The sequence below is a fragment of the Setaria viridis genome, chromosome 2 (assembly GCF_005286985.2).
Source record: "Setaria viridis chromosome 2, Setaria_viridis_v4.0, whole genome shotgun sequence".
Lineage (NCBI taxonomy): Eukaryota > Viridiplantae > Streptophyta > Magnoliopsida > Poales > Poaceae > Setaria > Setaria viridis.
Genome location: NC_048264.2, coordinates 33,726,718 through 33,738,751, shown reverse-complemented (window position 1 = coordinate 33,738,751; position 12,034 = coordinate 33,726,718). Strand labels below are relative to the sequence as shown.

Genomic DNA, 12,034 nt, shown 5'->3' with positions numbered 1-12,034 from the left:
AAACGAGAAAAAAAAAGAATCATCCGCCCACACGCGACAGGCGCGCCGATTGAAACAACCGACGGGAAGGACAGACAATTCAAATTTCACCATTCTCTTGCAACGTTGTCAATGCAAGCTGCTCTCACTCATGAACAGGCCACGAGAGCACATGAGGCAGCCGTGGCGGCAATCGAGCCGGCCGGTGAAGATGAGACAACCGCTGCAGGTCCTCGGCACAGAGATGAGGACAAACCAATCAGTTCAAAGTTCATTTTTTTTAACATCTAAATATTGCAAGGCTTTGTTTGGCACAGCTCCACTACTAAACTCCAGCAACTCCATCAAAAAATTCAGCCAAACACCCCAACTCCAAAACTCCATGGAGTTGCCAGCTCCATGGAGCTGTAGTGCAAATGGAGGTGAAGTTTTGGAGCACCTCTTTTGCTACTCCAGAAACCACTCTTTTGAACCTCCTCGTGGAGTTGGTGGATAATTACCCACCAATGCCACTGGTTACATAGAAAAAACGGTTCGTTCTATTTTCCTCCGAGACTCCACGCACTCGTCTCCACCGGTCTCCACCGCGCTAGCGCCGCCCGTCGCTCCTGCCGCCGGCCGTCGTGGCCCCTCCATCCCGCGCGCTCCGGCCTTGGAGCCCCACCGCCGCCGGCCACACCCCCCGCGGCCCGCCCCAGCCCCGCCGCCGGCCGCCCCCATCGCCGCCCGCCCGAGCCCCGCCGCCGGCCGCACCCACCGCTGCCCGCCCGAGCCCCGCCGCCCGCCCGAGCCCCGCCGCCCGCCCGAGCCCCGCCGCCCGCGCTAGCCCCGCCACCGGCCGCACCACCCACCTGCTGGTGCCTTCCCCTCCTTTTCCTTCGGGTGACCAGTGGGCAACGACAGAGAGAGGAAAAAGAAAGGAGGAGGAGAGGATGACAAGTGGGACCTGAATTGGGGGCAACAATGGCAATTAACACTGAAATTGATTTTTTTTTGGAGCTGAGATTACCCATCTAGCCAAACACCTCATTTTATTTCTGGAGTTTTGGAGTGGAGCTGACTCTACCTAGAGTTTTGGAGTAGTGCAGCTCCACCTAGAGCTGGAGCCATGCCAAACAGGGCCTAACTAACGTGTCCTAAACATCATATATCATGGTACTAGCCTCGTCAATGCTCATTTTCCCCTTTTGTGCTTTGAATCCAGTTTCTTGTGTGAGCTAGAGTCAGAGCAAACGGTTAATAGTAAAATGCACCACCTGTACAAGCCTTAGAACACAGAACACTGATGACTGGTCACACCAGGAGCACAAAACACTGATGGCTGATCACACCGAACGTTGCACGTGTGATTTGGAGAGGCCCAGCTCCTCTATTCTGGAGCTCTACACGTACACCTCCCAAAGACGCTTCACCACATCCCACCAGAAAAAATAACCATCCTTCGGTCCTCCTGAACAAACTCCCAGTCCCTGCGCTGATGTTCCAACAAGGCAGAATGGCTCTCCGCGGGCATCACATGTCCCTGCATTTCATACTCCCTCTGCAGACCCCACTGGTTTTCCCGTGCCAAGTAACACTGATCCCTTCCTGGAGCATCAGCAGTAGGTCTATGTTGATACCAAGGCTTCTCCTGAGGTGCGAGGAGATCAGGACATGGGATTCTGCTCATTGGTGGACAAATGGCACCACCTAGATTGTGCAAAGCATTCACCAATGGCCCTGGGGTTCCGAGCATTGGCCCGGTATTGCCCGGTTGTTGAAAATATGGGTCTCTCACTGTGCCATCAAAGTTCAGTGCAAAATCTGGATGTTGACTTTGAGCAACTCCATCAAGCTCCACAGTTGTCGGCATGTGAACTGCGTTAACTGGTGGAGGAAGACGTTGCCGAGGCCATGCTTCATCAGGTGGAAACAGGTGAAATGGGCCTCTTTCAGTTGCCAGAGCCATGATCCCAACTGAACTAGCCATGTCTCCATTCAGTTTCTTCCAATTCAAGTCTCTGATCCGGAACATGAATGTGAAACAAGTGCCTAGATCGAAAGCTTCGTCGGACCTTGCACTATCTCCTCTCTTTTGGTTATACCCAGGGTAATCTTCCTGTTGGAAAGCAACTTTCTCAACCAGAACAAGAGAAGCCCCGAAGGCTAGGTCCTCAATATCCCATCTGTCGTACGCCCCTCCTGCCTTGTGGCTGATGTGGATTTCACAATAAGGCCGAAGAAGGTGGAGCGCATTGTTGAAGAAGCCCCACACCAGCTCCCTGTGTGAGCTAAAGATCACAGCAGATGGTTAAGAATAAGTTATCTAAGAAACAAATCTTTGTGAAACAACATGGTAAAATTTTTAAAGGTTCATATGTTGTCCAAATGCAATAAGAAACCAGCAACAAACTATTTCCTGACCACTGTAATATGATAGTGAACCTTCTTATTAAACCTATCAATCCTATTTCACAAGAATGTAACAACAAAGAAGGAATGAAGTAGAATACAACAAGGAGCTGCAAAAATGTGATATGCACAACAGCCATGAACCACCAAATAATGCTCTTGCTTTATTCTTCTTGCTTTAAGGTTGCTCAGATGAGATTTTTTTACTGTATCACAAGATCAAAAGCAAAATGACTCCAGCAAATTGACTATGAAGGTCAGGTAAGATCTCTGCCACTTATTATTGAGGCAATATTTCTAAGATATCTACCTATTCATAATGTAAGATATAAGCATAAAAAGCTACAGTTCATTTCAGGAAAAAAAAATAAGTTAAGCAGATCAACGGTGCGGTGCCTAGAATGAAAATGAAAAGAGCAGAACATCTTCGCTAAGAGGCTATACAATGTCTTTTACACGCACAGGTTTTCTAGATAAGCAGCATGTTTTCTGAACAGGAGAGCATAGCCCTTCATATGCAGATGTAGCCTTAGTAACATTTAATCAATTGTGTTTTTAACTCATTTAGGACATACAAAATGATGCAGTAAATCCATTTAAATAACAAGAAAAAATTCCTAATCCAGGGTTTAATTAAACATTAACTGCCAAAAACACACAACATGATTATGCACATACTTGATCATATGCATGTCATCCTCTTTTCCTTTGAAGCCAGCATGAGGAAAATTAAAGACAATTCGATCAAACCTTCTTTTCTTCAAGTCAGGGTGTAACTTCATCTTTTTCGTATCAACACCATGCAACACCGTGGCACTCAATCTTTTCAGATTTGTTATATTTGACTCTGCTTTGCTGTACTTGCTCTTCAGAGTCTCTGAAAAAAAGAGGATTTTTGCAGAGAAAATAGACTATAAAACTATTGAAAGATTAAAATTCCCAAAGAAGTCTTGTCACAGTGTGAAAGAATTAATGCTTCTAAGATGGCAGGATATGGTGTTTTTCCTTGCCTTTTGCTGAATGTTAATGATATCAGTTCCAAAAAAGAATGATTTATCCTGTATCGTCCACGACACAACAGAGGTGCTAAAAATACATAGTAAACGTGGAAATGCTGTGTTTCAAGGTGCTTTAAACCATATGAAAGCAAAATATAGTTCACCCATCTTGAGATAACCATGGTCTTATGGAGCAAGTGCATAAAATTCTTCTTTAACTAACACAAGGTACCACATTTCCCTGGAATCGCCGAACTAGCATATGGAATTCTTGTACCCATCCATCCGTCCATCAATTGCTCCAATCTATTCCCGTATCCAAGGGGCAAAGGGCCAACAAAATGCATTACCATTCGCCCGTATACTAGGGGGGAAGGACGCCTTTGCGTCGCGAGAAGCGGGGGAAGCGATGGTAGACGAACCGTAGGTGTCGAGGGACGTGGCGACGAGGTTGGCGCCGGAGCCGAACGCGGTGGCCAGAGCCAGCGAGAAGGAGAAGTCCCCGTCGCCGACGAGCAGTATGTCCTGCGTGGAGGAGTAATGCCCCAGCCACTTCACCCCCTGCCCCTTCTCCTTCTTCTTCTTCTTCCTCTTCTTCTTATGCTCCTCCTCCTCCTCCTTCTTGTCCTTCCCTCCCGCGGTGACCGCCACCGTTACTCCCTCCACCGGCGGCGCCCCCTTCCCGTCGACCTCGACCGGCGGCGGCACCTCACTCCCAGCGACCTCCAATGGCGGCCCGCCCCCGTCCCCACCCCCGCCGACTCCCGCCTCCGCGACGAGCCCGATCACCACCGGCGCGGCCACCGCCACAGCCATGCGCACCCGTTGCGTCGCCGCCGACGGGAGGCGAAGTGGTGCGGAGGCTCGGTGTGCAGCGTGGAAACCGGGGCGGGTCCCAGAAGCGCCTCGACACGTAGCAAAGCCAAGGGGTTTTCGCCGCCTGCGGTCTCGGGCTGTCCGGGTCCACATGGCAGCGGTGACTCGCCTGCCGCGCGTTTGGTTCTCTTCTCTTCTCATCAAAAGGCTCTGGAAATGCTGCGAGGAAGTTCAACAAACGATACGGCTTCAGCTTCTCAATAAAATTTATAATGTAGTTAAATTCGTCGTTGATTTGCTCTGGAATTTGGAGATTCGCGTCACTTCGGTGATCGATATCTCGATCTCGAAAAAAAAGAGAAAGTCATGATCAATTGGTCATAGACTCGTCGGGAACAGGATCCTCTGCAGTTAGGCAAACTACGTAAGAGGGAGGTAGTTCTTCAATCTACCGTTGCTCAAGCATCCAACGCCTCTCCAGCTTTTGGGCCGTCCTTGCACCTAGTAGCTCCTATCGTGTTCGCTCGTGATCGTGAATGAGAAAAGGAGAAAAGTAGGCGCCGCCGGTGCCGCACCTTGCTCACCGCCGGGTGCTGTGCTGCCTGTGGCCATCTGCTGTCCAAGACAAACAACTCCTTTCAGCATCTGAAACATCTGAATAGGGCGATTTGACTTCAATCTGAGAGTCTCTGAGCCAACATCTGAATCTCGTGGAGGGAGTTGAAGGAGAAGGTGGCGTCGGAGACGCAATTTTGGGACTTGCGCTTGAAGCGGTGGAGCTCTCGATGAGCTAGCTCTTGAGAAGTCCAGCTGCCTGCAGGCGGAAGCGCATGTCCTCAAAGAAGGGGGCGTCGGCAGCGGCATCTCATTCCTCGATGCGCAGCAACTGGTGGCGCGATGGACGGGGACGAGCGACCTGCGGCACCCGGCGGCCGGCGGCGAGCAAGATGCGGCATCGGCGACTGCTATTTGCGAATGGAAATATAGGATAGCGGCTACGAGAGTTAGAACTGTCCAAAAGCTAGAGAGGCGTTGGATGCTTGGGCGACGGTGGATCAAAGAACTACCTCCCTCCTACGTAGTTTGCTTAACTGCAGCCGTGCGACTGTACGAGCCACGCCGGCCTCTACTGTGGCATTGTGCGCGCAGCGTGAGACGTTTCGTCAATTCGGCCTCGGCTCTCGGGCGAGTCGGCAGCGCGGTGATGGCGGACGGCGGCGGTGGTCAGCTCTGGTCATGTCGTGCCAAAAGCTGCTTGCCTGCTCTGCTCCATCCCTCGGCCATGGATGCTCCGTTCCTTAGTCGTGTCATATCGAATATTCGGATGCTAATTAAGAGGATTAAATATGAATTAATGGTAAAACTAATTATATAGGTGCAGGCTAATTCACGAGACGAATATATCAAGCCTAATTAATTCATCATTAGCACATTTTTACTGTAGCATCACATTGTCAAATCGTGGACTAATTAGGTTTAATAGATTCGTCTCGCGAATTAGTCTCCATCTGTGCAATTGGTTTTGTAATTAGTTTATATTTAATACTCCTAATTAGTATCTAAATATTTGATGTGAGAGGAATTTTAGTTTGCACTAAAGATCAAACACCCTTTAAAATAGCTTATTTATTTACCCAACCATCATATAGTTTTCTAAATGCAATTGCGTATGAATATACGGGCTGACTCGTAATAGTTATGAGCTCTCTACTTGGGCTTTTGCTCTCATGGGCCTCCGGCGCGTACTTCACACCGTTTCAGCCCAGGCCGACAAGGCAGCAACGACAATTGTACCTCGCGACCGTTTGGCTTTCAAAATTCAAATCAAACCCAAACGGAAGGCAGGCAGTCGAGCGTGCGCGGAGTCACCTCAGACCTCACCTCACCTCACCTGACCGCCGCGCGGCGAAGAGATCGGCAGAGGAGGAGGCGCGCGCATGTCGAGAGCTTCGCCGGAGGATGTGCTTGTCGCAGCGATCGCTGGTGGGAGCCGAGAGGGGGTATCGCTGCCCGCGGGCATCGTCGCCAATGGGAGGCGGCAGGGCGACCGGGCGGAGGGTGTCCCGGTGATCGACTTGACGGCGGAGGAGGAGAAGGAATGGGTGGGTTCCCCATGCGCGAAGGAAGTGCAAGTGATTGGTTTGACAGCGGCAGGAGAGGAAGAGAAGGAAGGTCAAGGCGTGGATGGCCCACGCGCGGAGGGCGTCCCGGTGATCGACCTGACGGGGGAGAGCAGCGATGAGGAGGAGGGGGAGCAGGAGGTCAAGTGGGTGGGGCACTACTCGTCGACCCAGAGCATCCTGCTCGTCGGCGATGGCGACTTCTCCTTCTCCTTGGCGCTCGCCACCGGATTCGGCTCGGGCGCCAATCTCGTCGCCACTTCTCTCGACTGCTATGGTTTGTTTTCTTTCCTCTATTTTCTCATTATACTCGTGAAATGAGCTGCGGATTACGGTACACCGTACTCATTATCATGACACGTTCGTCAATCTCTAGATTCTTGCAGCACTAATCTTGTTGTGTTAGACTTCGGCCTTCAGGTGCATCGCTAATATTCTGTCTGACACGTAAACTTGAATAGTGCAGAAATTTTGTAGCTCTGATAGATCAAATGAGGAGTATTTCGATAATTTGCTGTGGCCAGCTTCAAGTGCATTGCTAATATTCTGCCTGACGCATAAACTTGAATAGTGCGGAAATTTTGTAGCTCTGATAGATCAAACGAGGAGTATTTTGACAATTTGGTGCGACCATTCATTTTATTTGATTCCTATTGTTTTTCAAAACGATCTTGAGCAGACACCCTGAAGAAGTACAGCGGAGCAGAATCCAATTTGGCGGAGCTGAAAAAGTTGGGAGCAGTAACTTTGCATGGAGTCAATGCAAAAACGATGATACTTCATACTGATCTCAAGATGAGGCGGTTTGATAGGGTTGTTTTCAACTTCCCCCATGCAGGGTTCAAGGGGAAAGAAAACCAACCACATATGATCAAGTATGTAACTTTGTATTGTTTATCTTTGCTGTTTGTTTTATGTAGTTTACAGTTGTATCCTATGATGATGACACATCAAGCAGATAAACTGAGAACTTTTTACTTTTTAGATATTAGCGCCATACTAACCAAAACAATTAGTATACAAATTGGATCTCAGTTTTTCTCCATTTAATGTTGAATTGTCTGTTACAATAGTGCTGCTACTTACTACTGACATAGTTTTTTCTAGAAAATGGATAAATATCTGGCCTCTGCGACCGCACACAACCAAATTTTACAGTATTCAATTCTCAGCACATCAGCTGATCACATAGATAAGTGAAATTGTACGCAAACGACAAGAAGAAATCAAAAGCAAAGTCTATTATTGCTTCTCCATCCATTCTTAGCAAAGATATCTAGGGCCACGATCTCCAATGCCTTGCTTGCCAAACAGATGGTCTCCCTTGCTTCCTCATGCTGCAGTAGTGACCAATATCGCAGCCAATATGCTCCCCTGAAAATAGCTTGTTTTTTTCAAAAACCATATCGTTACGCGTACACCAAATTGCCCACATCAGAACTGCAACCCCAACGAAAATCAAATTTCTATCTTTTTTATTCGTGCTTGTTAATCAATTTCCAAGCATGTACTGTATTGATCTTGGTGGGCTCACATGGTGATTCTATCAACTACGTGGTGATTAAGTTTAATAACAAGTGTGTTGGTCTTACCTTTAGACAAGATGAGCTTTATTTGCTATCACTTGGTGGGAACGTGAATGTCGTAAGCATTGAGAATGTGAATGCCTCTTCGTCTATGAATGTAAGAAATAAGTAGAAAAGAATTAATGACGTATCTTCGAAATTATGGCACTATCGTTTAGATCATATTTCGATGAGAAGAATTGAACGATTAATTAAGGAATCAATTCTTCCACCCTTAGATTTTTTAGATTTAGAGCAATGCATCGATTGCATTAGGGGAAAGTATGTGAAGAAAATTAAGAAAGATGCCAAACGAAGCGCAGGAATTTTAGAAATAATTCACACAGACATTTGTGGTCCATTTCCTGTAGCATCTGTGGATGGTTATGATTCATTTATAACATTCACAAATGATTGTTCATGTTATCGCTATATTTATCCAATTAAGGAACGATCAAAAGCGTTGGATAAATTTAAGATATTTAAGGCTGAAGTAGAAAATTAATATACTTTAAAGATTAAGATAGTACTACGGTCGACATATTCCATATAGCCAAGTTCCTAGACCTTTTGCAAGGTTCTTGCAGGAAAATAACATAGTTGCCCAGTACTCCATATTGGGCGAGCCTCAGCAGAACGGAGTAGCTGAAAGATGCAACCGTACATTAATGGATATGGTGAGAAGTATGATAAGTTACTCCACTTTACCGATTAATTTGTGGATGGAGGCATTAAAAACCGCCATTCACATTCTTAATCAGGTTCCAGTAAGTCAGTGTCTAAAATACCATATGAGTTGTGGATTGGAAGAGAGCCCTCACTGAACTCTTTGCATGTGTGGGGTTGTCTGGCGGAGGCTAAAGTATTTAACCCAGATATTGGGAAACTAGATCTTAGTTGCCATTTCATTAGCTATCCATATAAGTCAAAAGATTATCGTTTCTACTGTCCTAACAGACATACTAAGTTTGTAGAAACGAGACACGCTGTCTTTTTGGAGGACGAGATGATCAGGGGGAGCATGGTAGCCTAAGAAATTAGTCTTGAGGAGAGGTGGGTATACGTACCCACTCCGATGATTTCGTTTTTCTCAATACCCATTGTTGCTGCACCGACAGTGCAGGACACTGTGGTAACAACACCTGTTGTTAGTTCTCCCGTTGCAATAATAAATGAAGATGAGGAACCTGTCCTTCAGGATTCTATAGAACCTGTTGTCACACATGAGGAAGAGCTGCAACAGCCCCACATGGAAGATGTGCCAAATGTTGAGGCCCCTAGAAGGTCTCATAAAGTTAGAAAACCAGGTATTCCTGATGACTACTGTAACAACTCTGCCTTAATTATGTGTAATTAAACTTAAACAAGTCATTAGTCACTAAGCAAGAGAGGTAAAATATCCATTTCGACCCTAAAAAGCTCTTTTTGGAGTTAAATATAAAACTTGAGTTTTATATGCAGACTTCAAATATTGCCCAAATAAGAGTTGTAAAAATTTTAATTTCAAACAACTTTTGTTAATAACACTTTGGCTAATTCGGAGTGGGAGAAGGTCAAAAACAAGGATCAAACCAGGAGTATTTTAAAATCCTACAAACAACCTAAGTCCTGAAATTCTAGTTTTTCCTCAACTTTGCAACCTGTTATCTCACAATTTTATATCTAACCTCAAGTCAAACCTTTAATAAAAGTTGTAGTCCCTTGAGTGTGTTCCAACTTTGTTACACTGACCCAGGTCCAAATCGAAACCGAACCTACTCAAAAACTTGGTCAAAGTCAGGTAAAACAGTCAACTCAGCCGTCGGAGCATTCCAGCTCTAAGTCTGGAAACCATCCAGAGTGCGCCTCTTGGTGAGTTTGTTCCTCCAATTTTTGGAACTAAACTCAAGAAAAGCCCTTAATAGAAGTTGAAGTCCTAAGACCGAAGAACAATTCCTTCAATAGCACCTTGATCTAGTTCAACTCAGAAGCTGTCCAAAATTCGAATCCAAGACAGCCAAATTCCTGAAATTCCACCAAATCGGCTGAAATGTCTAAGTCGGAAATTTCTAGTGTTTGGCAAACTTTGGCTCGAGTTATCTCCAAATCCGTTCAAAATCTGGACAAACACCTTTAATAAAGTTTGAACTTCGAGCATAGGACTACAAGTTTGCTAAAGGGATATTCGAACGTTTAGTTTGAAAATCTTGAATGGAGGACCCCCAAAGTCGATCTTGTGTGTTGCCTGGCCTCGCCTCGACGCCAGCGCGCCCGGGCATGTTCGCCTGCACACCGCCGGCCGCGTGGCCGCCGTCCATCGGCAGCTCGCCAGCGTCCCATCCCCAGCAGGGAAGCAATGGGACGGGAGCCCCGACGCCCAACCAGCGTCGTGACAAGACCCGACGAAGCTCCCCGCTACCCTATCGCCGACCGAGCACATCCCCTGCCCTGCCGGGCATCCACACCCGCCAACCGTAGCTTTGCCCGCTCGTTGGAAAAGCCGCCACGCCGTTGTCATCCCACGCCTCCGCCCGCTCACCCAACAAGAGCCTTGGCACTCCGCCTCACCCGCTCGACAAACCGGATGCCCACGCTACATATCGCCCGTGGCCAACCACGGCGAGATACACCCGGAGCTCCGCTTCCCAGGGCCAATGGCGCCTCCGGCCAATGGCCGTCTCGCCCACGTACCAGCTCTCCCCGGCCTTATCCTCTCGTGCCCGGAGCCCTGCCTCGACCCTCCACCCCACCTCTCCCCTATAAAAGGGCCAAGCATGCCGTCAAGCGCCACCCTTCGCCACCTCCCGCACACCGCGCCCCTGTTTCCACTGCACCGCCGCTAAGGCTCCCGTGGAGATCCCACCTCCACGCCGTCCCACGCTCCGATGACCTCTCCGCTTGCTTCGCCATCCCTCTGCACACGTCCCCGAGCTACTCGTTACCCTCCTGACACCGCCGGTGTGCCGGAACGCCGCCCGCACCGCCACCCGCCAAGCCAAGTCACCGCCGCCACGTTCCGACCCTCGCCGGCCATCTCCGTCGCCCAAACTCTACCAAGTCGAGCTCAGGTGAGCCCCTGCGCGTCCCCGGCCACTTGTTGCCCGGCCCCCACCGGCGAATCGCTGGGGATTTCGCAGCCGCCGCCATGCGCACCCCCGGGGATGACATTGCATCTTCCCCAATCTTTCCATGGGCCTAGGCGCAAAACCTAGGGACCTCTGCGTGAATAAACCGTAGACGTGAGGGGTAGAGTGCAAGTTTGCCTCGGTTATTTGTTTTAAATTAGTAGAAAAAGGTTTAAACTTTGTAAATGCCCAGTAAATCGTAGAAAAATCAGAAAAATGCCAAACCACTTCTGTCTAGTTTCTTACAAAAAATAAGTTTGCCCATGTTACTGTTGTAAATAATATCCTATAGTTTATTCCTTGCTTAGGCCTTTTAAATCATAGTAAATAGAAGAAAAAGGTAAATCCAACTCTGTGGTGTATGTTTCAATGAGTAGAAGTTCAAAAAAATACTTAGTGCCCTGGAATAGAACTTAAAGTTACTGTTTTAACCTTATATTTGAAATCTAGGGTTAAATCTCCCTTTTTGCATAAGTTTTAATCCAAAGTTGAGAAAATATAAAACCACTTGGAGTAGCTCAGTTTTGAGGGGTAGTTTACATAAAAAATATGGTTTGAGGTCAGACTCAGAAAGAAACCCACCTTCCTTGTAAAGCATGTTTAAATAGGAGATAAATAGGGGAAATAGTTTTCCTTCTCCAAAATCACAAAAAATTCACCAAAGCCTCTGTAACACACCTTCAATCTACTGGTAAAATTTCACCCTCAGATTCACTGTAGGTTTGGAGATAAAAATAATTAAGTACATGCTACCTTTGGTGATAATATGCGTTTAATTCTTTTTTTGGTAATCCAATGGCTCCCAAATTTTACAGTAACTTAAAGATGACTTAAGTAAGGTGCTGTAATTTTCTCAGTGCCTTTTGTTGCTGTTTGCTTGAGGAACCACTTTTTGGCTAAGTAATCGGTTAAAGGAATAAAAAAAAGAAATATAAATCCTAATAAGCTAAATAAGTAATTTTGGAACAGATAAAAAAACATTCAGGAGGGAATAACTCTCCAAACACACTTAAGCAATCTCACCTTCTTTATGCAACTCTAAGTTGTCAAAATCTATATAT

The 12,034-nt window shown here is 47.1% G+C and overlaps 2 protein-coding genes across 2 annotated transcripts; one reads left to right on the top strand and one right to left on the bottom strand.

The window, feature by feature from the left end:
• Positions 1 to 1,387: 1,387 nt before the first annotated feature.
• On the bottom strand, positions 1,388 to 4,184 carry LOC117844293 (uncharacterized). Its single transcript, XM_034725032.2, has 3 exons — positions 3,791 to 4,184; positions 3,049 to 3,247; positions 1,388 to 2,249 (listed from the first exon to the last, which is right to left on the bottom strand). The coding sequence occupies exons 1-3, from the start codon at positions 4,182 to 4,184 to the stop codon at positions 1,388 to 1,390; spliced, it is 1,455 nt and encodes a 484-aa protein (XP_034580923.1).
• A 1,937-nt stretch (positions 4,185 to 6,121) lies between these two features.
• Positions 6,122 to 7,357, top strand: LOC117844292 (uncharacterized). The gene is made up of 2 exons (XM_072291873.1): positions 6,122 to 6,581; positions 6,981 to 7,357. The coding sequence occupies exons 1-2, from the start codon at positions 6,122 to 6,124 to the stop codon at positions 7,352 to 7,354; spliced, it is 834 nt and encodes a 277-aa protein (XP_072147974.1). The 3' UTR covers positions 7,355 to 7,357.
• The last annotated feature ends 4,677 nt before the right edge of the window (positions 7,358 to 12,034 follow it).